Genomic DNA, 26,843 nt, shown 5'->3' on the forward strand with positions numbered 1-26,843 from the left:
AAGAGGTTCAGAGAGAGGAAGAAGAATAAAGCAAAGGTGGCAACTCATGTTTGTGGAATCTGGATAAAGAATATCCAGGAATTCTTTGTACTGATCCTCCAGTTTTTCTGTAAGTCTGAAGGTATGTCGAATATAAGGTAAAAGACAAAATTAATGTGAAATTGAGCCATATGGAATTGTTGGTATTTCTATTATTTTTGACCTATGTAAACAGGGCTTACCTACGATCCAAACTGTAATTTCCCTACCACTCTTCTATCCATACCTCTTCTTTCTTTTTCTTCTCTAAGTGCGTTGGCTAGTACCTCCAGAACAATATTAAATACTCCACAGTGGTCATCCTCACGTTCGCCCTCATTTTGAGGCCTTTTCAGAACTTTTCTCGTTTGATCCATCACCATGGTAAATCTTATTAGCAGACTTCTGAATATTGAGCCATCCCTGCGTCTCAGGTATAAGGCCCCTTCGTTGTGATGTATTTTAAAAATGTGGTACTTAATTCTCTTTTGCTAAAATTCCATTTGGGACTTCTGTACCCTCCTCATAGCTAGAGGGGTCTGTAGTTTTCCCATTGTGCCATCTTGGTCGGTCTGTGTTGTCAGGGATAGGCTGGCTCGCCAAACATGATTCTAATCACTCCATACACAGACAAGGTAAACTGAGGCCCAGAGAGGAGAAGTGACCCTTCCAGGTCACTCCTGAGCCAGGGCTGGACCCTAACTCTTCATGCCAGTGGGATGAAGCAACACTGTCATCAGAAGGGACTGAAGTCCCAAATCAGCACTATCTCATTGGGTCATCGAATGGGCCTTAGTTTCCCCATCTGTAAAAAAAGCATTAGTTGGTTGGGGAGAGAGAGTCGAGTCTCCTTTCTGTAGATTCCGTTCAGAGTGGCTCCTGGGTCCAAAGCTGAGCGTTGATGGCTGTCGACTGGGCATCTCATCCAGCGTGGACACCTCTATATGGGTCCCAGCAGGGCCGCCACATTGTGTGCCCTCCTGGCCTCGGGCCCTCATCCTGCTAGGGGCCGACTCACCCTCGAGCGCGCCGCGCCGGCCGCCGGCAGCCCCCCGAAGTTCTTGGGCGAGAACGTGAGCGGGGGCTGGGTCGCGGTCGGGACCCGGAGCGGGATCGGGGGTGCGGCACTCTGCGCTGGGGGCCCATCTCGGCTTCCAGGGCTTTACTGACAGGAAGTGGGGAGGGTCCATCAGCACCTGGATCCCCGCCCCCGAGACCCTCCCCCCAGTACTCTTCCATCTTTCCTGAGAACCCCACTCCCAAGAGATCCCCAGCTCCCCTAACCTTTCTCCACCCCCAGCCATTCCTGGGACCCCTCCCCAGGGCCTCCCATCCCCTTTTCCAGGAGCTCAGACTCCAGAACCCCCCTCCTCTCCCTCGGTACTTTTACTCGCGTCCTTCTCTTCCGCTCCTCGCCCTTCCTCTATGCGCGTCCGACCCCAGGGACTCATGCCTCCGGAGTGCCGGCCCCAGCCTGGGGAGTCCAGCCCCCAGACAGCCTACATCCTTGACCACCCCTAGGTTCCAACTCCAGGATCCCGTCTTTGACCTTCTTGTCACGCAACACCCCAAGGCCCCGCCCACACGGCCAGGCTGCTGCTCCATCCCCGGGGACCCTTCCCCTCCTTCCCCACCAGGCGACGCCGGGCCGAAAGAACGAAGTCTTGCGCAGCCTTTGGCCACGCGCCGCGCCCGTCCACCGCCCCCGGCCCCGCCCTTCACTCACGCGCGTTCGCGCAGCGCCGCCTCCCGGGCCGCGCAAGCTTCGCCCTCGGCCTCGGCCGCGCGTGCGCGCTGCTGTGCCTCGTCCAGCCGCCGCGCAGACTCCGTGGCCGCCGCCTCCCAGCGCGCCAGCGCTTCTGCGGGTCCAGGGAGCCGGGTCAGGTCCGAGACCTCGCTCCCGCCCGCCTAACGCCGGCGTTGGGAGTTTTTTACAGTCTGCATACTATTTGCAGCTTTGCCTTATTTGAATTAAGTGTGTGCGCTGCTTGCATGACCTTTACGTGTCATTTGCAGAGCTTTTCATAGGCTTGTGTTGCTTTTGGGAGTCGTGTAAGTGGCGTTTGCGTATTTGGTTGCATTTGCGTTGTGTTTCTGACATTTGCGTGGCCTTTGTGAGTGTGACGTGCGTTTCCCTCGTAAGTTTTCGCGTTTATTTGCATGTCGTTTACATTACGTTTGCACTTGTGCATGTCATCTGCATAACTAGGAACCTTTTAGGCCCCTCCCCCCCTTAGCCCTGGCCACCGCTTGCGCCCCAACACACCTGTGAGCGCCCCGTTCTCAGCCCCCATCTGGGTCCCCTGTGCCTTCGCCTCCTCGATCTCAGTCTTCAGGGTCATCAGTTGGGTCTGAAGCCGACTCTGGGGAGTGGAGAGGAAGTAAGGAGGGGCGGGGTGCCAGGAGAGAAGTGAAGTCTCCCCTCTTTCTGGGGAGGACTGAACTGACCCTGGTGACTCCGTTCCCTGACATTACTTGCAATGCCCTTTGGGTCTCCTGTGGTTGTAAAACAGAAGTGGCCTGGGGTTCCGAGTGGTGACTGCTGCTCTGCCCGGGGCCCACCGCTCCCCCCCGCCCCACCTGAAGCCACCGAATGTGGAAACCGGTTAGCTCTGCGGTCCCAGTCCCAGCTGCATCTAGGCTCCCTGCGGTTTCAAACCAACACAAGCCAATCCGGTGGTTGACAATGACTGGGTTTCTGGAGTATGCTTCCTCACCTCTGTGAGACGTTCTTCGAAACAACTGGCCTGGCCTCCTCAGAACATCTTCCACTGAGGGGCAGAGCCAGAATTTGAACCGAGAGCAGGCTGCGCTTGACCTCGGCGGCTTGGGGCCCTTCCCTCAGGCAGGCAGGTAAAGGGTGGAGGTCTGTTTTGATTTCTAAAACTCACACTGCCCAGCCCCTGCTGGGCCTGGTACCCAGAGATCCACAGTAGCAAATGAAAGATCGGGACTTTGAGAATGGTTCTTTTGCAAGGCCCAGGGCTGGGAAGGGTTAAGAAAGAGTTTGTGAAGGGGTGGCTGGAGGAAAAGGGAGGACCTGGCCAGTACCTCCCCCAAGAGGCCAACTTTAGCCTCCTAATTACAGGTGACATGAATGTCCCTCTCTGGAAATAGGGCTGCTGGACACTGGCTGGGGGAGGTTGAGTGGGCACCCAGGGGGAGGGTTAGCACAGGGTCTCCCCAGGTGGACTCAGGGGTCTGGGGCTTCTAGCCACCACCATTTACTAGGCAAATGGCAGAGAATCATGGGGCCTCCTTGGTCAGCAGGGAGACTTAAGGGGGAACCAGTAGGATTTGGAAGGGGTGACGGTGCCACTCTCGGTTGAAGAATTAGGGAGACGAATGCATGGGGTGGGGGTGGGGGGCAACCCTGGGATTGTGTGTGCAGGCCCTCTCCCCCGATTCTGGATTCCCCAGTCTCCCACCCTGCCCACCTACCTGGCGGCCCTCACAGGCCCTTAGTGCCTCCTCCAGCTCCCGACGGACACGGTTGGCCTGGTTCAGCTGTCTGGCCAGGGCCTCCTGGCGTTGGGTAGCCTCTGCCAGCTGGCGCCGCAGCTCCTCGACCTCTGGCGCCAGGTCCCTGGGGGGCGCCGTGGCGTTGGCACCTGCCTCCGGGCAGCGAGGTCCCCGGGAGGCCGAGGAGGCCAGGTTCCAGGCCAGCAGGGCCCCGCCGGCTGCCGCGGCCGCCAGGAACACCGCAGCCCCGCACAGGGCTAGCACCCGCCAGGCGCGTCCCGGCTCTGGGCCCAGCTCGGCCATGCCTCCGTCCACAGCTCTGGCCCCAGACAGCCACGAGCATTTAATTGGCACCTTGGGGCGCCAGGGACACCCACGGCTCCGCCCTGCCCAGCAGTGGCTTCCCGAGTGCGTTGGGAGGGGCTGGACCCCTGCCAGGGGCCAGCCTAGGCTACCCGTGCGCCCAGGACCAGACTGGGGGTCCTGGGTTCCAGTTCTGCCTCTGCATCGCATGTGCCCAGCACAGCACGTGCTGTCCTCTCATCCTCAGTCTCCCCCACTGAAGTGGGGGTGCTCTGGCTCCTGCCCCATCGGGCTTAGTGGAAACCATGAGAGCCCATCCTCACAAAGCGCCCATTTGCATGCGGGGCCCACGGCAAGGGTTTTTTCGTGGAAAAACTGAGGCTGAAAGACGCGAGGCTACACGACCGACGGAGGTCTGCCTGGCTCAAGCTGCCGCACTTTCTGGGACTGGCTGCGAGGGCCAGAGAGGGTGAGACACCGGAGGGGATGGGTCCCAACTCCCAGCCCCTTCTCCACTAGGCAGCCAGGGGGCGATCTGACACTGTAAATCAGCTCCAGCCCCGTTTACCTCGAGCCCAAGAACAAAGGAAAGGAAAGAAAAACGAGTGGTTGACTTATAGACATCACAGCCATGCAGGACAGGTGTCTCCTTCAGTTTGTGGGGAACTTAATAAACCGCAAGAAAAAGTCTTATCCACAGCCTAATCTCCAGAAGCCTATAGACTCCATTTCCTGGAGCCCTAAAATCACCCTCATCAAGATGTAAGGGGGGGTTTAAGTGCTTGCCACGGTGATGTGGGAAACTAAGGCAAATGAAAAATTAAATTCCCTTACTGCCTGCGGCCCGTCGGCGAGTCCTTGAAACAGGCAGAGTGACCTTCCTCTAGGAGCTCAGCTGCCTCGATGATGACACTTTGCTGGGGGCAAAAGAGAATCTTGACTTAACATTATCCTGACCCCCCAGGATCCTGTGAGTCTCCTTAAACACATAAACATTCCTTTGCAAACCTCCTATATCCTTAGCCCCCAAGTCTATGCTGGCAATCGTACTCCAAGCATATGGCCCCTGATATACATCTGAAGGGTCTCACGACTGAAGTTTTACTAAACAGTAAATAAACGGCGTTTTCCTAACAACACCTAGAATGACTTCCACGTGCTTAAAGAGGGCTCCCAAGATACCACAGGCCTGGCTATTGTCAAGCTGAGGTTGTTTTTTCCTCTAGTAAGGCATTAACATGAAGACAGTAGGGATTCTGTAGAAATGTTTTACTCTGCCTGCCTCTAGTATGTCAATGGGCTGCAGGTTATAAGGAAACTGAATTTTATTTACCATTTCCTTCCTGCCTTTGTTCCCCACCTCGCTATGGAGGGGAGGGTGGTGTTGGGGCTCCAGGAAACGGAGTCTACAGTCTATGGGTTTCTGGAGATTAGGCTGTTGATAAGATTGCCTGTTTCTTGTAATTCACTAAGACATCTGTAAACAGATGTGGACTCCCGCCCTGCAGGACTGAGATCTCTAGCAGTTAACCACCAGGCTTTCTCTTTCTCTTCGCTTTAAGGCAGCCAGGAGTACCTGATCCTTCCTCCTCATCCCTAACTCAGGCCCCTTTCGACTGTCTCTGCTCTTCTTGTAATTGTACATTTTAGGTGTTCGATTCCCAGCTGATGAGGGAGCATAAGGCACGCTGACACTCTGCAAACTGCCCCCCCCCCCCACAACCCAGGGTGGGACACGGGTGACATTCCTCCGGCATCCCTGGTTGCCCAAGAACAGAGGAATGGGAAAACCTGATGGTTAACTGCTAGAGATCACAGTCCTGCAGGACGGGAGTCCCCATCGGTTTACAGATGTCTTAGTGAATTACAAGAAAAAGGCAACCTTATCAACAGCCTAATCTCCAGAAACCCGTAGACTGTAGACTCCGTTTCCTGGAGCCCCAACACCACCCTCTCCTCCATAGCGAGGTGGGGAACAAAGGCAGGAAGGAAATGGTAAATAAAATTCAGTTTCCTTATAACCTGCAGCCCATTGACAAATACTTGAGGCAAATTCAGAGTGAAACATTTCTCCAGGAACTTCCTACTGTCTTAATGTTAATGCCTTACTAGAGGAAAAACAACCTCAGCCTGACAATAGCAAGGCCTCTGGAATCTTAAGAGTCCTCTTTGGGGGGCCCTGGGGAGCTCAGTCGGTTGGGCAGTCACCTCTTGGTTTCAGCTCAGGTCATGATCTCATAGCTCATGAGTTCAAGCCCCACATGGGGCTCTGCACTGACAGCTCAGAATAACCTGCTTGGGTTTCTGTCTCTCTCTCTCTCCAAATTAAAAAACAAAAAAGCCCTCGTTAGCCTGTGAAAGTCCTTTTAAAGGACTCTCTTTTGCCTTTACCTCCCCCCACTCCATAGTATATAATCAGTCACTCCTCACGACCCCAGTGCGGGCTCTTTCTGCCCGCGGGTCCTGTCCCTGTGCTTTAATGAGATCCCCTTTTTGCACCAAAGACGTCTTCAAGAGTTCTTTCTTGGCCGTTCAGCTCCGACGCTCACCACTCCAAAAACCACATCACCTCCGCCACCGGACTGGGTGAGCTCCTAAAAGCAAAGGCCACGCGCGCCCTTATCACTGTCACTGCGAGGGCCTGGCACACAGTAGTCATGCAGTAAATGTGAAATGTGAGCTGAGTGGAGACTGTGAACTAGAAGCTCAGTGTCCTCCCTTCCCCGTTGCCCCCATTCCACATGAAAGAAACCAGAGCCCAGAGAGGCCCGGTCGCAGGGCAGGGTCACACAGCAGCCGCTGACCACTGGGAGATTCCTGCTGGAGCCGGAACCCCACAGACTTGCAAGACTGACTTTCCAAGGCCCCACTGAGTCACAGCCAGTGAGGGAAAAAAGGGGGGTATCAGGGAGTAAGAATTTCCTGTCCCCTTCTACATCTTTCTAGCCAGACTAAGAATCAAACTGACACGAGACAGAGTAACAAGAGAACATAAAGTTTAATTTCATACATATGGGGAATCCACACAGGGAAATTCCAAAGCCAGGCAAAATCAGGTATTTATGTCATTCTATGCCTTCTTTTTTTTTTAAGTTTGTTTATTTATTTGAGAGAGAGAGGGAGAGCGGGGAGGTGGACAGAGAGAGAGAGAGAGAGAGAGAGAGAGAGAGTTTCCAGCAGGCTCCGCGCTGTCAGAACGGAGCCTGACTCTGGGCTCGAACTCGCGAACCTGTGAGATTACAATCTGAGCTGGGTTGGACCCTTAACTGACTGAGTTAAGACCCAATCAAGAGTTGGACTTTTAAGTGACTGAGCCACGCTGGTGCCCCGGGTATAGAAGTCACTCTAAACTGAAGAGAGGAGGAGGGTAGGGGTCTGGGACTTCAAAGGGAAGGAACACAAGTCACAGGAAGATGAAAAAGAGTGAACGTTTACTAAACAAATACGTGCTGGGCTGCCGGGGTCCAGCCCCAGCAGGTGCAGGGGTTCCCGAAGGATGAACGGTGTCGGCGAAAATAACAAATGGATGCAGACAACGGCAGCGTGTTAGACTGGCCGCTTTATTGTGGCGAACGTGGCATTATGTTTGTTAGCGATTTCCGTGTAGCGCGCGTTCTCTGTTTCTCGGCGTGACCTAATTCTAGAAACGTCCCTTTGTGCAATCACCCGTTAGGGAGCGTCATGATTATTTTCTTGTAACGTTCCCTCCTGCCCTTTGCTTACTGGTTGATTTCTTCATACTGCTTTCATTATGTATCTACGCTTATCTACGGTCTCTAAAGCATTTGCTTTGCCGTTTTCACGAAAGGTCATCTAGCTCTCGACACTCAAAGGTAATTTAGCTCCTCAAATGGAGAGTTTACAAGGACATGACTTCTTGATTGTTCCTTTGAACCATGGCGGTACAAGGAACAGAAGTATTGGCTTTGGTCTGGGGTGCCGGGAGGGAGCCAAGAGGGCCCCGGGAACCCACGCCTTATACGCTCCCAGAGAGACAACGTATACCTAGGAACTAATGAACCATTCTGTACCTCAACCCATCAGGTCCTTCTATCACCTGGAATGCCTCCTGGGGGCCAAGTGGGCCTAGGGGTTGGAGTAACTTGTATCCACAGATACATTCCTTTGTCGCCGGAGTGGGGATTTCGAACCCATTTGTCCCCCTCTTTGGCTGGGAAGTGTAGGAGGCTATCCTTCCTTTAGGCAGAGGAGTCTTTATTTATTTTTTTTTTAATTTTTTTTTTTAACGTTTATTTATTTTTGAGACAGAGAGAGAGACAGAGTATGAACGGGGGAGGGGCAGAGAGAGAGGGAGACACAGAATCGGAACCAGGCTCCAGGCTCCGGGCCATCAGCCCAGAGCCCGACGCGGGGCTCGAACTCACGGACCGCGAGATCGTGACCCGAGCTGAAGTCAGACGCCCAACCGACTGAGCCACCCAGGCGCCCCAGGCAGAGGAGTCTTTATAGGGGGTGGCAAGGGCTGGATGTGGGGCGGCGTAATTTCCCTGCGGAATCTTGTTTCCCCCAATGGTTCTTTTCCGGGGGGGGGGGGTGGCGAGTCGCGGGCAATTCCCCAACTGACAAATCCCCAGGTACTTTCATTGGTAGGGGGTGCTGCCCTGACCAACGCTAAGGCCAAATTACATAAAAAGCGGGAGTACAAGAAGCTTCACTGTGCGTGGGCCGCCGTGCAGTCCCGATCCATCCACCGCCCGGGCCCTGCCATCAGGCTGGTTGGATAGCTTGGCTTCCGGTACTGAGCCACTCAGAAACAATGGGACACAGAGGATTTCGGGTCAAAGAGACCTTGCTCAGTTCTTGTCTACCGCATCCAGTTCGCAGTATGATGTTTTCATCTGTGGTGATAGCTCTCTTCCTGGAGCGGGTCCTCTATTTAAATTCTTTTTAGGCAGTTGCGGGGGTGGAGGGGGGGGAGGTGGGGAGGACAGAGCTTTTCCTGAATCTGCTGGGCTTTGATTGCTTTTTATTATTTATTTATTTTTAAAGTCTCTTTATTTCTTTCGAGAGCGAGAGCGCAAGTGGGGGGGCAGAGAGAGAGAGAGAGAGGGAGAGAGAATCCCAAGCAGGCGCCCGCACTGTCAGCGCAGAGCCCAACGTGGGGCCCGGACTCACGAACCATGAGATCATGGCCCGAGTTGAAGTTGGACGCTTAACTGACTGAGCCCCCCGGGCGCCCCTGATTGCTTTTTACTTTTTATTTTAGTTTCTTTTTTCAAGTAGGCTCTACGCCTGACGTGGGCCTCGAAATCACCCTCGAAATCACGAGCCCGCGGCCAAGAGTCGCGTGCTCTCCTGATGGAGCCAGCCAGGCGCTGCTTGATTGCTTTTTAACTCAAAATAGTCTTCCTGCCAAAGTGGCCCATCTTGACCCCGACAGGGGCGTCTTTAGGAGGGAGAGAAATTTATACTCAGACAGGTATAGGGGCTTGGGAGGAGAAATGTTCTGAACAGGTTGAGTCCATCATGTTGGGCAAGCCTGTCCCCCTTTATCAATGAAACGCAGCTCTGGGGGCGGGAGTTGAGGACAGAGGTGGGTGGGCCCGCAGGCCACCCTAGTAGTCATTAAATTTTTGCAAGAGAATGCTGAGCCCATGTGAATGATTAACTAAGCCTTTCTTTGTATATTTATAGATCATGCATTCTTTCCCAGAAAGAACAGAGCGCTTCTGCACCACCCTGGGCACCAAGGACCCAAACCCTCTAGCACCTCCCCTGCTCCCCTCCCCCCCGCCCCCCCACGGGGCACCAAGGAACCAGGATCCCTTGCACAACCTCTGAGCACCACACTAGCAAGGTCTGTGGCTGGCACCATCGAGATGGCACATAATTAAGAATTGCCACAGTCCCCTGCACTCCCTTAACTGATTAACTGTGTCCTCAATCCCTTTAAAAATCTCTGGGCCGGGCAGAAACCTCGGAGTTGGCTTTGGGACAAGAGTCGGCCTTCTCCCCAGGTGGCCGGCCTCCAGAACGAGCGAGACTCATATTCCTTTCCAATCAAAAGTTGTCTCTTGAATGTGAGCCCGTCCGGCGATGGGCTGCGGTAACAGGTGGGGGGAGGCCGCGGGTCCCGCGAGAAGGGTTTGCTTCTGGGCATCGGGAGTTTCGATTGCTCGAGCAGCTGAGAAATCCCGAGCAAATCCAAGGACTTCTCATTTCACACGGGTGAAATGACTTGGTCATCATAAAGCAACCTCCTGAGCCCTCCTGTGAGCTGGGGACACAAGAGATGAGGAAGACCAGAATCTCCGCTTCTAGAGCAGAGATTCTCACAGGAAGGGAGTCTGCACCCCCACGGGGAACTTGGTAATGCCCGAAGGCAATCTGTGTCGTCGCCGCCCGGGGGTAGGGGCACAGGCATCTGGTGGGTGGAGGCCAGGGGCGTTGTTCAAAATCCCCCAACATCACAGAGAACAATCCAGCTCAAAAGTCGGCAGTGCTGATAGACACAAAGGTCCTGGCTCCTGTGCCAAGGGCAGGAAGCTGCCTGGACAGCGGTTGGGATTCCAGCAGAACTTGGAGAAAGGGAGGTAACAGAGGAGGAAGGCTTTGTAGAGCCTGCGAGGATCCCAGAAAGCAGATGAAGAGTCTATCGGGACAACAGCTCTCAATGTTGAAGAACCAGAGGGACTCTCTGTAGGAGGGGTTCCCAGAGTGGGGCACTGCAGGATGAATAGGAGTTTGGGGCGGGGGCGAGCCTTGTGACAAAGACCTGGCGTGTGTGTGTCTGCAGATCTAGGTTTGAGTACCAGCCCCGAATTTTCTGTGGGATGGGATTGGAAAGTACAAAAGGATGTCCCCCGTCACAGCCTTGGTCTCCTTACTGGGACACGCCTCGGAAGATCCAGTGAGGAAGTGAGAGTAGATAGGAGAGCAAGAATAGATTGCCCCGCGCACAGCTGGTGAGGGTGTACAGTCCTTTAAGACAGTCCCACTGAGGAGGGCCAGGGAGGCGGTGGGATGCTGCCTGCCCAAACCCAAGGGGTTCCTGGGAACATTCTGGAGCAGGGAAGCTTTGGTGTGGATGTCTGTGGGTGTCCACATTTGCCTGCAGGACAGGCCCCAGACGCAGTGGGGTGACACAATGGCACTCCAAGAACTTCAGAGCAATGTCTTTCTCCCCGGAAGGGGTGTTTACTTTTTAAGGAGGTCAAAGACCTCAGAGGACAGTGAGCTTCCAGAAACCGTGACAGCAAGAAGCAGGTCTCCCCATCCCTTGCCCTGCCCAGCGCTGCAAGGGGGAGGGGGCGGGGAGGCCCGAGGGGGAGGCAGCCCTGGGCCAGCTCCCCTGCTTGTCCAACCTCAAGGCTTCTCCGTGTACCTCCAGCTGCTGCCTGGCGCCCCCTTCCCCTGACTCCCTGACTGTGCCACAGCGTGGCCTCTTCAGAACCGGTCAGGTCAGGTCAAGCCTCCAAGGGAAAAGCAGAGCAGGAACGGACCAGTCCAGACTGTGGCCTAAGAGGCATCAGAAGAGGGACTCAGGGTGGACTGAAGGGGAACAAAAGACGCCCCGCCCCCTCCCTAAGCCTCACCTCGGGGCCCCAGGCCTCCTCCCCACTCAGTGAGCTCTCCCTCCCCCAAACCCCTCTCTGTGCAGGCAGGCCGCCTCCCCAAATCCTGGCTCATCCTGGACTCCCTCCTTTCCGTCCCCAGCTTTCTTCTACCCCAGGCCGCCCCCTTCTTACCCGCAGGGACCTCAGGCCAGCAGAGCAACGAAGGCCAGGAGCAGGTGCACAGAGACCACCAAGGGGCTGAGCGCTTCCGAGGAGCTGGCAGACGCGATTTCCTTTTTCTTGCTCGAGGTCTCAGTCCCTTTTCTGGGGGAAGATGTGGGCACGACTCAGGCAACCGCCCGGGACTGATTGCCACCAGCTCTAGCCTCGTCGCCCCTCAGAATCTCCCCTCTCCCCCCGCACCAAGTCAGTGGGGAGGAGAGTGGGCTTGTAGGACCAGAGGGACAGGATGGGATTCAAACTTTGCGTGCAAAGGGGGTCCGGGGTCTCGGGGTAGGACGGGGGTAGGACAGGGGTAGGACGGGCGGGTGGAAGGGGCGTGGTCGGGGGGCGTGGCGCCAACCTCAGTCTTTCCACCTCCGCCGAAGCGTTCTGCAGCTTGTGCTTCAACTCCTCAATCTCTCCTAAGGTGGGAGAGAAACGGCGGGGTGGGGTGGGGGGGAACCTGTCAGCACAGTGGCACCGTCCTTCACCCGGCTCCATCCTGGGACCTAAGACCGCCTCCGCCCCGCCCCCATGCCACCCCATCTTGGAAACCTGGGGTCCTCCTTTCACACCCTCCACTGGGTTTTTCTGGCAGCTCCCTAGCGACCCCAACCCTGGGGCCCTCCCTCTCCCCTCTTCTTCAATACTTGACCCATCCCTCCGAATCCGCCTCCTTGGAAAGCTTTGTGCTTTCTTACCCCGAAACTCCTCCCTTTTCGAGAGCCACTCCTGGCTCTGGGCCTTCTCCATCTCCAGGGAAGCCAACAGGGTTACCTGGGACAGAGGGGAGGGCTAGCGACTGGGGTTCTGGCCTAGAGGGGGGGCTGCTGACCAGGGCCCCAGACTCCCTCCCCAGGCCCTAGGTTCAGAGGGGTCCAGGTCCAAACCCCTTTCAGATTCACCTCCGATCCTCCCTGCACCCCAGTCTCCCGCCTCCAAGTATGGCCACAACCTCCCATCCTCCCAGGGCCGCTAAGGATGTGATCCTCGAAATAGGGGGTTTGAGGCCCCCAACGTGGGAATTTGGAGGCTCCCTATGCCCAAACCCTAGGAGAAACTCCTAGACCTCTTTTTGCCCAAGATTTAGAGGTCCCCTCTAGCCCAGAACACAGGGGGATTTCTGAGCCCAAGTTAGACGTCAGCGGGAGTTTCAAGGTCCCCCATATAGGGACCCAAATGAAAGTTTCAAAGTCTCTCTCTCATTCAGTGGATGTATAAAGAGCCCCTTCCCATCCCAACCCCTAGATGGGATCTCTGCTATACAGGACTGGTGCCGAGAGGAGTTTCTAGCCCCCCCACAGCAGGCTGGAGGTTTTTGCACATCCTAGCGGGGATACTGACACACCCGATTTGGATGCTCCGAGGAGTTTTAAGGCCCTGCCCCACACCAGCACTGCTGAGAGAATTCAGAGGTCCCCAAAGCCTGATGGGGGGTTATTGGGACTCAGGTCCCTATATGAGGGTCCAGGGGCAGTTTCAAGGTCTGTCTTTATCTCCATCTAGACCGGTGGGGACCACCCAAGCACGGGGGCCTCTCCAGGAACTGCAGTAGCTTACCACAGTCTCGTTGCAGGTGGCGGCCTGGACCTCGGTCCTCAGTAAGCCTTCCCGGGCTTGGGTCAGCTGGATCTCCAGGAGGCGGGTGACACCGTGACACTCCTCCTCTGCTAGGAGGCCATCCTTGCAGGCTTTGCTGTTGGCCTTGACAGCAACGATGATCAGGGCCACGGACAGACCCAGCACCGCCAGGATCAGGAAGCCCCCCAGCCACCTCTGCCACCCAAGACTCCAACATGGCATCATTGACTCTGAGTAGTCAGTCCTGGGCACAGGCCAATAGTGGTAAAAAGCAGGTGCCTCTAGATCTGCCCCTGAATGAGTGAGTTTGGGCAGGAGTTAGGGGGGTGCTGGGACGTCCTATTGGCTGAGGCTGCCCCCTTATTAACATGACGGCCGTCCTGGCCAATGACAAAGGCTGGAGAGCATCCTTTGACCTGGAGGCTCTCGAGTGGGTATTTGCAGGCAGAAGTTTCAGCTTTCAGTTTCTATTTCCCAGGAAAGAGGTGGGTTATTTGTGCTGAATTAAAATCTAGCTTTTCTGGCTTGGTGTCCGCGACTGAGTTCCTGTGGGCGGAGAGCTAGGGCTGCCTGGGGCACCCCATCTCAAGTTCCTGCACCTCCCCTGCAGGTAACTGAGGGTGACAGCAGCAGTTATGGGGCATCTGGTGCATGCCAGCCTGCTGTTCACGGGTACCAGGACCTGAGGAGGCAGAAGCTGCCGTTGATTCAGCCTCAAGCCGGAGAAACTGAGGCTGAGAGGTGTGTGGAAGACTGGGGGCAGGGCCTGGCTCTGACCCAACAGGCTGGATATTGTGTTTAGGGGTCTCCGTGATGACCCAGCCGGGGCTCACTTAGCGTCCCTGGGCCCACCGAGGGGACTATAGGAAACCATGCAGGGTGTCTGAGGAGGGACTGGAGGCTGGGAAAATGAAAGCCCAAGCCCAGAGAGGCTCTGGATGCCCCCCACCCTCCGACCCCGCCCTCCACGCAGGCCGCAGTTCTCAACTTGGCCACCAGGGGCCGCCACAGCCAACAAATAAAGTCGCCCGCGTCCCTGTCCTGGCTCCAGCAGGAAACAGGCTCCGACTTCTAGATTCTGCCTCTCTATCCCAGGGCGCCAAGTAAACCCTCTGAACCTCCATTTTGTCATCTGTAAAGTGGGGCAATAACAGGAGCGGCCTCGTCAGTAGGGGCCAGTGAGGAGTTTCTAGCAAAGTGCTTTGGTGTCCAGTAGGCGCTCAATGGATGCAGAGCAGGAAGAAAGGTGCATAACACAGAAATGCGGCCATTCTGAGGAAAGACAACCTGGTCCATTTGGGATACAGTGAACCCAAAGTGCCCGGGGAGTGTCGGGGGTCCAGGGAGAGGCCTCAGAAGGGGCCGGACTCAGCAGCCAAATAACAAAGAATGGGGGGGGGGGGATCTTGCTGAAGCGCCTTGAGGAGGGGTCTCCCACCCTGGCCAGGCCCCTACGTGCAAACACGTGACCCTTGGCAAAGCTGACTTTGCCCCGCGCTGGCCTTCAAACTTTGGGGTCGGCTCGGGACCGCAACTGCAGGTCAGAGGCCGAGGACGTGGGTGAAGAGCCCTTGTAGGACCTGGGCGAGTGATTTCCTCTCAGCCTCGGTTTCTGCAGCTATAAAATGGGTGTGACTGATACTAGAACCTTTCGGTGCGCCCTAAATTTCTGCAGCTGACGCGAGTGCCTTACTCCCCTTGCTCTGGCCCTGGCCCTGGCAAACAGTAAGTTTTTCCCTCTGACATTCCGGGGGAAACGGGCTGCCATTTTTCTGATTTTAGCTTTGTTACTTTTTTTTTTTTTTTTTTTTAAAGGATCATTTTATCTCAGGATAGTTTTGGATTTGCAGGAAAATAGTGAAGACGGTACAAAAATGTTCCATATGCTCCAATTCCAGTTTCTCCTCCTTTTAACATCTTCCAGGTCTACGGCACCTCTGTTATAATGAACGAAGCAATACTGACAACTAACGTCTTACATTATTAGTAACTAAAGTCTGTACGCTATTCAGATTCCCTCAGTTTTTCTTAATGTCCTCTTTCGGACCCAGGACCCCAGGTTACGTTTAGTCGCCACACCTCCTTAGGCTCTTCTGGGCTGAAAAACAGTTGCGGGCTTTCTTGCTCTTGATGACCTTGACAGTTTTGAGGACTGGTCAGGTGTTTTGTAAGATGCTCCCCAGTTGGGATGTGTCTGGTGTTTTTCCACGGTTGGCCTAGGGGTGACAGTTTGGGGGAGGACCGCAGAGGTGAGGTGTCCTTCTTGGCGCGCTGTGTCCAGGGCACATGCCGTCAGCGTGACTTTTCACTACGATGTTGACCTTGACCACCGGGCTGAGGTGGCATCCGTCAGGTGTCTCCACTGTGAAGTTACTCTCTGCCCCCTTTCGGTGCGGTGCCCTGTGGAAGGAAGTCAGGGTGTGCAGCCCATGCCTAAGCCCACATCCTGGGCAGGAGGGAGAAGCACAAACAGGACTTTTTCTTTTTGTGGTTAATCTTTTCCTTCCTTCCTTCCTCCCTCCCTCCCTCCTCCCTTCCCTCTTTTTCTTTTCTTTTTTCTCTTCTCTCCTCTTTTCCTTCCTTCCTTCCTCTCTCTTCCTTCCTCCCTCCCTTTGTTTTCTTTTTCTTTCTTTTTCCTCCCTCCCTCCCCCTCTTCCTTCCTTCCTCCCTCCTTCCCCCTTCCCTCTTTTTTTCTCTTCTCTCCTCTCTTTTCCTTCCTTCCTCCCTTCCTCTTTCCCTTCCTTCTTCCTCTCTTCCTTCCTCCCTCCCTTTCTTTTTTTTCTTTCTTTCTTTTTCCTCCCTCCCTCCCCCTTCCTTCCTTCCTCCCTCCCTCCTTCCCTCTTTTTCTTTTTTCTCTTCTCTCCTCTCTTCTTTTCCTTCCTTCCTCCCTCCCTCTTTCCCTTCCTTCCTTCCTCTCTTCCTTCCTCCCTCCCTTTCTTTTTCTTTCTTTATCCTCCCTCCCTTTCTTTCTTTCTTTCTTTCTTTCTTTCTTTCTTTCTTTCTCTCTCCTTCCTTTTTTCCTTCCTTCCTCTATACCCAGCATGGAGCCCAACATGGGGCTTAAACTCACGATCCTGAGATTAAGACCTGAGCTGAGATCACGAGTCAGATGCTCAGGGGCACCTGGGTGGATCAGTCGCTTGAGCATCTGACTCTCAGTGTGGCTCAGGTCATGATCTTGCGCTTCCTGGGATCAAGCCCCACGTCTGAGCTGGTGGCACAGGGCCTGCTTGGGATTCTCTCTCCTTCTCTCTCTGCCCCTCCCCCCCTCTCAAAATAAATAAATAAAAACATTTCATTTAAAAAGAGTTGGATCCTCAACCGACTGAGCCACCCAGATGCCACGTTTTGTGCTCAATCTTGACAGGATAATGTAGGGACACTGAAGAAACAAACTTCTTTTTTTTATTAAAAAAATTTTTTTTAACATTTCTTTATTTTTGAAAGAGAGACAGAGATTGAGTGGGGAAGGGGCAGAGAGAGGGAGACACAGAATCCGAAGCAGGCTCCAGGCCCCGAGCGGTCAGCACAGAGGCCAACGCGGGGCTCGAACCCACGAACTGTGAGATCATCACCTGAGCTGAAGTCTGGCACTTAACCAACTGAGCCGCCCAGGGGCCCCTCAGGTGTTTTATTTCTGTTCATTAAACTACACACGTATTTCGTTGAGCTGACTAAATGCCTTACTTTTGAGGTGTTTTCAGTTGTGCATAGCCCTGGGTGGGTCCTCTCCAGCCTGGTAGGAAGGCGCTGGCCCAAGGGTCCTCACTCAGGGGCGGTTCTGCCCCCAGGGGACATTTGGCGTTGTCTGCAGTTTTCTGTTTTTGTTTTTTCTTAAGTTTATTGCTTTATTTTGAAAGAGAGAGCGAGCCAGCACGAGCAGGGGAGGGACAGAGAGAGAATCCCAAGCAGGCTCCACCTGTCGGTGCAGAGCTAGATGCAGGGCTCGAACTCACAAACTGTGAACCGAAATCCAGTCGGACGCTTAACTGGCTGAGCCACCCAGGCGCCCCTGGAGACAGTTTTGCTTGTCACAAACTTCATATTAGGGTTGAGTGGAGGGGCACTACGGGCATCGGGTGGGTGAAGAGCAGGGATGCTGGTCAGTGCCCTCCCGTGCTCAGGACAGCCCCGCCGCAGAGAACGACCCCGGAGGAGAAGCCCTGGCCCGGTCCTGGTACAGGTTGGGAGGCCGCTGGGCTCGGCCCGCTTGGCCCTGGGCCAGCTCCTGCACCCGCCGGGGCTGCCTGATTGTAGGATGGCTGTGACGGCGGCTGTCCCCGGCTGCTCTGAGGACAGGGGCAAGGCGCAAGTGAAAAGCACTGAGCTCAGCGCTGGACTCCTCCCCGCTGCCCTGTCTGTCCGTCCGTGTCATCCTTTGATAAGTTGTGGATCCAGTGTGTTCTTTCCTTAGACCGAATTCCCAGGGATGTGGTTAGTGGGTCCCAGGGGATATGTGTCTCCCTGACTCTCACTTTCCCTAAAGAGGAATCCCGAATTCGGTCTGTTCCTGCCCCTGCAGGGAGTGGGTGCTCGTCTCTCCACGTGTCCGACGCGCCTGTGTCCTTCCAGCCGCTTCCCGTCCCTGGCTCTCAGGCCTTCCTCTGCCACAGGGCAGGCCAGCTCCGAGGTGGCCCCCACCCGCTGCGGCCACTGCCCTGGGTCCATGGTTCAGTCAGCACCAGCTTCTCAGTCCCGGCCTCTCACTCGGCCCCAGGGCTGAATGTTGGCATTCAAAGCACGTTTCACACTGGGGAAGGTCACGGAGAAGATGTGCGGGTTGGTTGACCAATGAGCCGGACCCAGGCACTTGGAGGCTTCTCGCCCCCTCCCCTATCCCTGGCATGTACCTTCTGCCCATTTCTCCCACATTAGGAACCACCTCAAGGACACAACCTTGAGAGAGAGCAAGGTGTTGTTGAGCCCATCCATCTGTATCCCTGTTGAGGTCTCTTGTAGAAACCCTTAAGATTCTGGTGGGCGGGCGAAGAGAGTTACCCACCCCGCTGCCTCCCCAGACAAGCATCATGAGGGAGTTTCCTCCTTATTTAACCTGCTTCCTACGATCTGGAGCTGCCTGCCTCTTTCTTCCGTCCCTCCCTGCCCTCCGGGTCTGGGGCCCGTTTCAGATCTCACCCGGGCAGCTCCCCAGCTCCGGAGGTGGGGAGACAACAGCTAGAAGGCGGCCAGGAGACCAGAACAATGGGCCTTGGGACAGAGGCACCTGCAGGGACAAGCCGGAGTTGGCCATCGACCCGTTTGGGATGGGGGGGGGGCATGGCTCGTATGTCAGATGCTTGTGGACTGTCATGTGAGTATGGGGACGCCCTGAAAATGCTGGCACGCCGCGCGGTGGCGGAGAAAGGAAGCGCGGTGGGCTGGGCTCCACTGCGGCTGTGCGCGCCGGCCCCCTGAGTCACAAGGTTGGAAGGACAGCTGAGGTTAAAGAATGTGCAGCGACTGCCGGCTTAGGGGCTGGCAGACGGGGTGGGACGGCAGGATACTTAAGTTGGAAGCCTTAGCACGCCGTTTTGCGTCGCTGGGAGGGTGCAGGCAGCGTGTCGGGGACCCTGAACACCAAGGAAAGCAACGAGGGCCCCAGCCAGTGGGGCAGCTCCCCAATTCCGGAAATGTACATGATAAGCGGATATACTCCGGGGGCGCCTGGGTGGCTCAGTCTGTTAAGTTTCCGACTCGTGGTTTGGGGCCCAGGTCACAGCCTCACGGTTTGAGTTTGAGGCCCCCGCCGGGCTCTGCGCAGACAGTGCGGAACCTGCTTGGGATTCTCTCTCTCACCCTCTCTCTGCCCCTCCCCTGCTCTCTCACTCTCAAAAATAAATAAACATTACAAAAAAAAAAAAAAAAAAGGAGCGAATATACCCCCACTGGGCCTGTTTATAGGTATAGCTGCCAAGTTCCAGCAAAAGGCCAGGGAAAGTCTCCAGGCATGGGTGGTGCCCCTATGAGATCCGGGGGGGCGATGGCATTTCTCTTACTGGGCAGGACGCAGAGAAAACGAGCAGCACCGCCAGCACACTCCCTGCCCTCTGGCAGCACTTGGGTGATGCCCAGGGAACTCAGGTACTCACTCCCTTCTAGATTAGATTATTCTAGCCTGCAGGGAGGCTCGGCCAAATGAGGGGGACCTCCCTGGGCACGGGGCCCTGGAAATCTGTAGGAGAGATACAGCAAATGCTTAGGGAGTTGGGAAGGAGACAGGGCATTTATACCCCTCTCTCTGAAGGCCCTGATCGGGCCACAGTCAGTCACCGCAGGAATGAAAGCTAAAATTTTCCGGTCCCCTTCCAGAACCTACCATGGGACAGTGATACCCATGCTGAGCCTAGCTGTAGGCCAAGATAAAGTTTTTAAGTTTACTTACTTATTTTGAGGGAGGGAGAGAGAGGCAGAGAGAGAGAGAGACTCCCAAGCAGGCTCCGAGTTATTAGCACAGGACCTCGATCTCATGAACTGTGAGATCACGACCCGACCTGAGCTCAAGAGTTGTATGCTTAACCCTCTGAGCCACCCAGGTGCGCTGTGGGACAAGACATTTATGACACCGGGCCAATCCATTGCTGATCTGGGGGTCCAATAAAGGTAACCTGGAAGCAAATTGCTGTCAGGACCCCACCTGGAAAGACGGGTCGGCAATCCAGTGCTGTGCCGGCTGGCCTGTGGAAAGCCTTCAACCCTGAACAACGGTTCGGATCTGCCCAGCCTGACCCTCCCATCCCTGATGCCCCTCGCTGCTCCAGCAGAGGCCTCGGGGATACAGGCCTAGTCAGGGCGGGTTGCCTCCCACAGCCTGGCCACGGGATGCAGGCCAAGAGTACCTCTAGGTGAGGGTTGTGGGGGCACTTGGGGGCCCCATAGTGAGCTCATTCTTTACTGGTCGCCCAGAAAGAAACAGAAGTTGACATCTCTGGTGGGTACTGGAGCTGGAGGTGCTCTAACACGTGGTGACCCTCAGGTGTTTTCCAGCTCCTTCAGTGCCATCGATGGTTACAGAGGGCAAACAGTTACGGCCAGGAAGATCTCTTTGACTCTGTAGATTGAGAGTTCTCTCCCGTGAGAATGCGAGGTTTTTATTTCTCCAGTACCAGAGAACATCCTGGGCACGGACAGCCTACAAGGTCAAAGTCTGCGAACCTCTAACAGTGAAGTCTGCCTCTGGGTTAGAGTTACCAAACCAGCGCCGAGGGGAAGTACCAACTGGGAACCAGTAAGCCAGCCACCCCCAGGAAAGAGTGATGCTGTGAAACGATCAGTTGCTTGAGGGGCTGTCCAAGAACTTCACCAAGTTGGTATGGTGCCCCTTGCCCCCAGCGCCTTCTATTTCGATTCCTACTGGTCCAGTACGGCTGGTAGAAAAAACAGATGCTCATGGCAGACGGCTGAGAACTGAACAAGGCGTTGTCCCCCGACATTGCCACCACCTTAGACAGCTCGGCCGTGACTCACCAAATGCCTTTCCCAGTGTACCTCTGGCCACTAGACGTGAAGTCAATTTGCCTTCACGTGGGAGGGACGACAGCGGACCTTGCAGCTGCTTCCCAGGGCTGTCTGCCAGCCCCGCCACCTGTCACAGGATGGTAACCCAAGATCGGTAGTCCCCGATCTCTCTCCTCACATCAGAAAACGGGCCCGTGACACTGATGACAGGATGTTGACATGTAAAGACCTGCCTCTGCTGCAGAACCCTCTACAGACTTTCCTGGAACCATCCGTGAGTGGGAGGATGGGTGGTGAACCTACAGGAAACTCGAGGCCCAGGCACCGCCATGAAGTTTTTGGGAGTCACTTGGTTGGGTAAGATGCACATTGTCCCAGAAGCTGTTACTGACATGTTGCGAGCCGGTCCAGCTCCTAAGGTGGAAGAGGGGCAGGACTTTGGAGGGGTTAGGAGGACCTTTATTCCCTCTCTGGCATCGTTTTCCTCCGTCCCTTATACCGCCTGGTAAAGAGAGGGCCCATGTGGGACTGGGGATCCGGGCAAAAGCGGCCTTGGAGAAGGCAAAGCTACTCATGAAGCCAACGAAGGCTCTGGGCAGCTCCCAAGCAAGGCTACTGTCTGAGTTAGACGTGCCTGTGACTCCACAGAGTCTGGGTTGGGTGCTGTGCCAGAGACGACAGAAGGAGAGAATGCCCTAGGACTTTGGTCTCGGCCGTGGAAGGGGCAGAAATCCGATATGCCCCAAAGAGCAACAGCTCCCAGGTGTATACACTGTGCTCCTTCGCGCTGAACCTCTCACGAAGGGACAGCGTGTCGTGGGAGGAACTTCCCTGCCTGTCAAGGGGCAGGTTGAGAATAGGGCCCACAGACTCACCTCTGTCCTGGCTCAAACTCCCACTTCGACTAAGGGAAGCCGACTGACAGTGCTGGAGCACCCTATCTACCAGCCCACCAGAAAGAGGGTGCCTCTAGGCCCTGTAGAGGACCTGCATCTTCCAAGTGCCCCCACCCCTGGTCCCGTGGTGGCCCCAAGGCCCGTAAGGAGAGTGGCACATTTCTGCTGATGCCTGGTATACAGATGGGTCTAGTCTAGTCGGGGCAACCTACCCATGGGAGCTGCAGCCACTATTCAGCTCAACACTGCCACCATCTGGGTGGAAACGGAAACAAACCACAGAAGCCAGTGGGCTGACCTCGGAGCCGTTTGGCTGGTGATCGATCACACAGGAGCCCAGGCCGTTAACCCTTCTGCGCTGATAGTTGGGCTCTTTTATTTATTTTTCTTTTTTTTTTTAATGTTTATTTATTTATTTTGAGAGAGAGAGAGAGCACGAGCGAGGGAATCCCAAGCAGGCTCCGCGCCATCAGCACAAAGTGCGATGCGGGGCTCGAACTCACAAACCGTGAGATCATGACCGGAGCCAAAATCAAGAGTCGGATCTTAACCGACGGAGCCACCCGGGTACCCCGATAGTTGGGGCTGTTTTAATGTTTATTTATTTTTGAGACAGAGAGAGACGGAGCATGAATGGGGGAGGGGCAGAGAGAGAGGGAGACACAGAATCGGAAGCAGGCTCCAGGCTCCGAGCCATCAGCCCAGAGCCCGACGCGGGGCTCGAACTCACAGACCGCGAGATCATGACCTGAGCCGAAGTCGGACGCTCAACCGACTGAGCCACCCAGGCGCCCCAATTGGGGCTGTTTTAAAAGGATGAACCCTGGACAACAGAAAGCTGAGAGGTGGATGATCATGAGTAAGCCTTTGCGGGGCCAGGGTGTGTGGAAAGACGTTTGGGTTCACCTGCAGGAGCCTGAGGCACCCTCACTGTCTCCCACATCCGGGCTTGTAAGGCGCTGAATCCCCCCTGGCATTCAAGGAAGCTGATGCCCTAGCCCAGGTATGAGCCCTGGCAACCGGCCCTTCGGTAGATAAAGCAGATTGGCTGCAGGGGAAGAGTGGCCACGGCAGCACTTGGGTGGGATGCTGTATTGCCAAGGATACCAGATTGCTCCTGAGAACCAGTGACTTGCTTAATGCAGTAATATCATAAAATTTTTAAAGTGTTTATTTATTTTTGAGACAGAGAGAAACAGAGCATGAGCGGAGGAGGGGTAGAGAGAGGGAGACACAGAATCCGAGACAGGCTCCAGGCTCTGAGCTGTCAGCATGGAGCCTGATGCGGGGCTCGAACTCACGAGCTGTGAGATCATGACCTGAGCCGAAGTCGAATACCCCACCGAGGCGCTGAGCCACCCGGGCGCCTCTAATGCAGTAATATCATGCCCTGTGTGTTCTAAACAATGCCCAAGGCAACTGACAAAAAAGTCTGGGGCCATCCATCAGAGTTCTCAACCGGTAAGGGACAGGCAAGTTGATTACATTGGCCCTTTCCCTCTGAGGGAGGGTTCTAACTATGGCTTGGGTGGTGTGGTCATTGTGTCTGCTCTGACCCAAGCTTTCCCTTGTCACCACGCAAACCAGGCTGCCACCATTAGGGGATTAGAGAACACTGAGTATGATGTGTGGATACCCTCACCAAACAGACAAGTTGCTGGGGTCGCATTTTAAGAGTCATGATGTGTGAGACTGAGCAAAAGAACATTACAGCGGATGGAGGTTCCGCCTCCTGTGTAACCCACAAGCAGCAGGATTGGTAAAAAGAAGAATGGAATATTAAAGCAGCAGATGAAATTACCAACAGGTCAAACCACCTTGGCCAGGTGGCCAAAGTACCGTCCCAGGCTTAATGGATTGGGATGAACAACCAATTGCCCCATATGCCAGACTGGGGACCCCTGTCAAAGCACCCAATATCGTAAAGGTGTGGGAGTCTCAGGGGAGAGCTATCGCCCTGACTCTCCCTGTACATTAACGTGCTGGGCTGAGGAGGACACCGAGTCCCACCACCCCCGGGGAGAGGCATTTATCTACGAGATGTGTGATGGGACATCCAGCCAGGGTTGGAGAGTTATTTCACACCCTGGGTCGGGGGGAGCTGCCCAGTCCCCACTGGGAAAGGGGAGAAGACGGGGACCCTGGTCTAGCACATCCTGCCCCCCGTCCATCTCCCCACGCCTGACAGTGCTGCCTCCCCCGGCCAACCTGCATGGTGTGCACAACCTGATCAACTTCCTGAAGCCACAGTCACATATTTAAAAAAAAATTTTTTTTTTTTTATTTTGAGAGAGAGGGAGCGAGAGCAAGCTGGGGAGGGGCAGAGAGAGAGAGAGAGAGGGAGAGAGGGAGAATCCCAAGCAGGCTCCGCGCTGTCAGCCCGATGCAGGGGCTCCATTCCACAAACCCATGAGATCAGGACCGCAGCCGAAATCAAGAGTTGGGACGCTTAACGGCGCCCAGGCGCCCCCTAGCTGCAGTCACATTAACGAGAAGGGTTCCCCATACAAGTTTCTACGAAGTATCTGTCTTTTTGACCTTAGACTTCTACTGCTCCCGTGGTGTCCGCTCACGGGATAGGCACCTGATGGAAATACCTTTCTACAGAGGGCCCACTTGCGTGCCTGGCAAAGGAATACAGTCCAAACGGTTGGGGATGCAGGCGGCTGCCCTTTAGCTTGTCAGGATTGTCGTGGTGTACCCAGCCCGTGATGTGCGCCCCCCCTCCACTACTCCAGGGAGGGGATTGGAAGGCATTAGAGCAGTACATTAAGGGAGCACAAACGAGGACAGGTGCTCATAATTCAGCGGATCTTACCAGCACTGATCCAGAAACCCGACTGGTTACTGACACTATCAATAACACCGGGCACGGGCGTTCTTCTTCTGTCAAGTCAGTCAGACAGGCAGCCCATCACACCGCCGACCGGAAGGGTCCCCAAAACACCACTCTCAGAGCCATTAGGTGGTTTCGCTCAGATGTGGGATGGCCCCGTGTGGCTTCAATGTGGCTTACCCTGGGTTAGAGACAGTGGAGCACTCGTGGGCTCGGGAACAGAAAAACACCACTCTGAACAGAATCAAACCAAGTGTAGCAGACACCTGGGATGGAGTCATTCTGTCACTCTGAAGGATCGCGACTGGTTTGGCACTGTTATGCCACCCAGGTATCGACCGGGTAATTCCAGATGGGACCCAGGGGGTGTGCGGCACAGATCTTTGGCTCGGCTTCCTCCTGGGTGGTGGGGCCGCTACCCCCTGGGTTTTCCCCAAACTCTGACCCACAGTAACCAAAGTTATCAACCTCTCTCTCCGTAAGGCCAGAAGGGCACGTTGTTTTCCACTGGTATGACCCCTCGGCTGCCATGTTTGTTCCCTCCACTGGCCTGAAGGAAGTTCTAGCAGGCATAGAAGCCCTTACTAAGTTTACCCGACAAAGCCTGTCCTATTGAACACTGAAATGTCTCTAATGAGAAAATCTGTCCTCCAGATTAGAATGGCCTTGGGTATGACTGCCTTGCAAAGAGGCACCTGTGCCATTATCCGAGCAGAATGTTGTGTGTTCATATCTGATGAGTCTATCAATGTATATCATCTTTGTTAAAGCAGATGAAGACACACAAGTGAATGCCCTGAATGATCCCACCCCCATCCTAAGGGACTTAATAAATCTGTGGTTTGGGGAAGTGTAGGACTGTAAGAGTTGGTCATGAGGGGTGGAGGGTTAGAGGAGGTCACCAAGAGGATGTGATTGCCAGTTGACCCTTGAGGTGGAACCAGGCAATCAGAGGCTCCTAACCCCCTCCCCTGTCCTTGGAATGTATGTTCTGCTCACCATTCCCACAGTGAGAGCTATTTTCAAGGATCTGCCTTGAGAGAGTAAGGTGTTGTTGAGCCTTTCCGGACACTGTATGTGACTGAACCCAGTTAAGGCCTTTATATGAACTTTTAAGATTCTGGGGTGGGGTGGGGGGCGGTAAGGAGACCTACTTGTCTTGCAGCCACTGAAGACTAGCCTCCTGTGTAAATCCCCTCCTTATTAAGGGACTACCACCTCCCGGGGCGCCTGGGTGGCTCAGTTAGTTGTGGCTGACTTTGTCTCGGGTCATGACCTCACAGCTCATGGGTTCGAGCCCCCACACCAGGCTCTGTGCTGACAGTGTGGAGCCTGCTTGGGACTCACTCCCTCCCTCCCTCCCTCTCTCCCTCCCTCCCTCTCTCCCTCTTCTGCATGTTCATGGGCAGGAATTCTCTCTCTCTGCCTCTCAAAAAACAAAAACAACTTAAAACAAAACAACAACAACAACAAAAACCCTGCCCTCTACCAATCTAGAGTAGTTGACTTCTTTCTCCTTGTCCTCTGAGTGTGGGGTCCAGTTTCAAATTTCACCCAGGGAACTCTCCAGGTTTTGAACCCACATTCCTCCTAAGTACTAGGAAAATGGGGTATTTCTAGGGGAGCCCATGGTTAGTTCACTCCTGTGTCTCATTATTGGGTCATCTTTTCCAAGATGTTTGTTTCTTATGGGCATCGACATTCAAATGTTGCATACTTTTCACACGTCACTAAATACTCTTTATTTTTTTTCCCTCCCTTCAATCATTTATGCATACAAAAACCAGACAGTGGGCCAACCCGTGATATTGCAGAAAACTGAAAAATATGTTAGAGTAGATAATACCTTGTTCCCTAATTTTTCGTATTTTCCCCCCAGAGGGGTGTAAAAGCATGTTACCGTATTAAATACTTTATATCTCATTAAAAAAACCTAATTGTGTCTGGGAATGATGGAATAGGCAGTTAGTTAGACCTGAGCTGGGGGCAGGGGCTGTGAAACACAGGTCACACATTAGAAGCCTGGGGGCACAACATTTTGACTTTGTGGCTTTCAACATCTTGGCCTTGTGGCTTCCACCAAGGTTAGCCAACCAAGAACCACAGGTGCAGAACCTGCGGTCTCCTCTCCAACCTCTACCGCAGGGTGATTGCCTATGTTCATTCTAATACATTTACATTGCGGTTTCGACCCCCACCCGCTACCCTTCTGGGGGGAAGGTGGCCATGACACTTCCGGCAAGAAACTTGTAGGGCCCCAAACTTCCCCTCCCAATAAATAGGAGGAGTCCCTTAGATGATTGGAAACCACCCTAGCTAGGACCCACAAACAGAAAAAGAAAAGACACCCCTAGCCTCTTGGCAGTTGCCATCTCTGGGCCTGCCCGCTCTCCTACCTTGAAAGTGTACGGTTCTTAAAAAGCTGCTTTGTGCTTGCTGCCTTCCTTCTAGCTGTCTTTATTCAAGCGCGGATCCTCAGGTTATTCTTTCGTGGGGAATCCAAGAACCGAGATCTCCATTCACACAATGCAGAATCTCCCACCGGTAACATGA

General features: G+C 54.6%; 2 protein-coding genes across 2 annotated transcripts; both read right to left on the reverse strand.

Moving 5' to 3' along the window:
* Window positions 1–489: 489 nt before the first annotated feature.
* CCDC194 (coiled-coil domain containing 194) lies at window positions 490–3,783 on the reverse strand. Its single transcript, XM_042977327.1, has 4 exons — window positions 3,460–3,783; window positions 2,285–2,381; window positions 1,745–1,877; window positions 490–1,183 (listed from the first exon to the last, which is right to left on the reverse strand). The coding sequence occupies exons 1-4, from the start codon at window positions 3,781–3,783 to the stop codon at window positions 1,033–1,035; spliced, it is 705 nt and encodes a 234-aa protein (XP_042833261.1). The 3' UTR covers window positions 490–1,032.
* Window positions 3,784–10,914: 7,131 nt separating this feature from the next.
* Window positions 10,915–14,048, reverse strand: BST2 (bone marrow stromal cell antigen 2). The gene is made up of 5 exons (XM_015540423.2): window positions 13,083–14,048; window positions 12,224–12,299; window positions 11,884–11,944; window positions 11,493–11,624; window positions 10,915–11,262 (listed from the first exon to the last, which is right to left on the reverse strand). Exons 1-4 carry the CDS (start codon window positions 13,326–13,328, stop codon window positions 11,504–11,506), a joined length of 504 nt encoding a protein of 167 aa, XP_015395909.2. The 5' UTR covers window positions 13,329–14,048; the 3' UTR covers window positions 10,915–11,262; window positions 11,493–11,503.
* Between the last annotated feature and the right edge of the window lie 12,795 nt (window positions 14,049–26,843).

This window comes from Panthera tigris, chromosome A2 (assembly GCF_018350195.1).
Source record: "Panthera tigris isolate Pti1 chromosome A2, P.tigris_Pti1_mat1.1, whole genome shotgun sequence".
Classification (NCBI taxonomy): Eukaryota; Metazoa; Chordata; class Mammalia; order Carnivora; family Felidae; genus Panthera; species Panthera tigris.

Bases quoted from the DNA above. Each gene is read 5' to 3' on its own strand.
- CCDC194 (XM_042977327.1), bottom strand. From the start codon at position 3,783: ATGGCCGAGCTGGGCCCAGAGCCGGGACGCGCCTGGCGGGTGCTAGCC. The intron at 2,382-3,459 runs GTAGGTGGGCAG...TCCACTCCCCAG, and splicing joins GGGCCTGTGAGGGCCGCCAG to AGTCGGCTTCAGACCCAACT. The intron at 1,878-2,284 runs GTGTGTTGGGGC...CTGGACCCGCAG, and splicing joins TGAGAACGGGGCGCTCACAG to AAGCGCTGGCGCGCTGGGAG.
- BST2 (XM_015540423.2), bottom strand. From the start codon at position 13,328: ATGATGCCATGTTGGAGTCTTGGGTGGCAGAGGTGGCTGGGGGGCTTC. The intron at 12,300-13,082 runs GTAAGCTACTGC...CCTCTGTCCCAG, and splicing joins CCACCTGCAACGAGACTGTG to GTAACCCTGTTGGCTTCCCT. The intron at 11,625-11,883 runs GTTGGCGCCACG...ATCTTCCCCCAG, and splicing joins GCGGAGGTGGAAAGACTGAG to AAAAGGGACTGAGACCTCGA.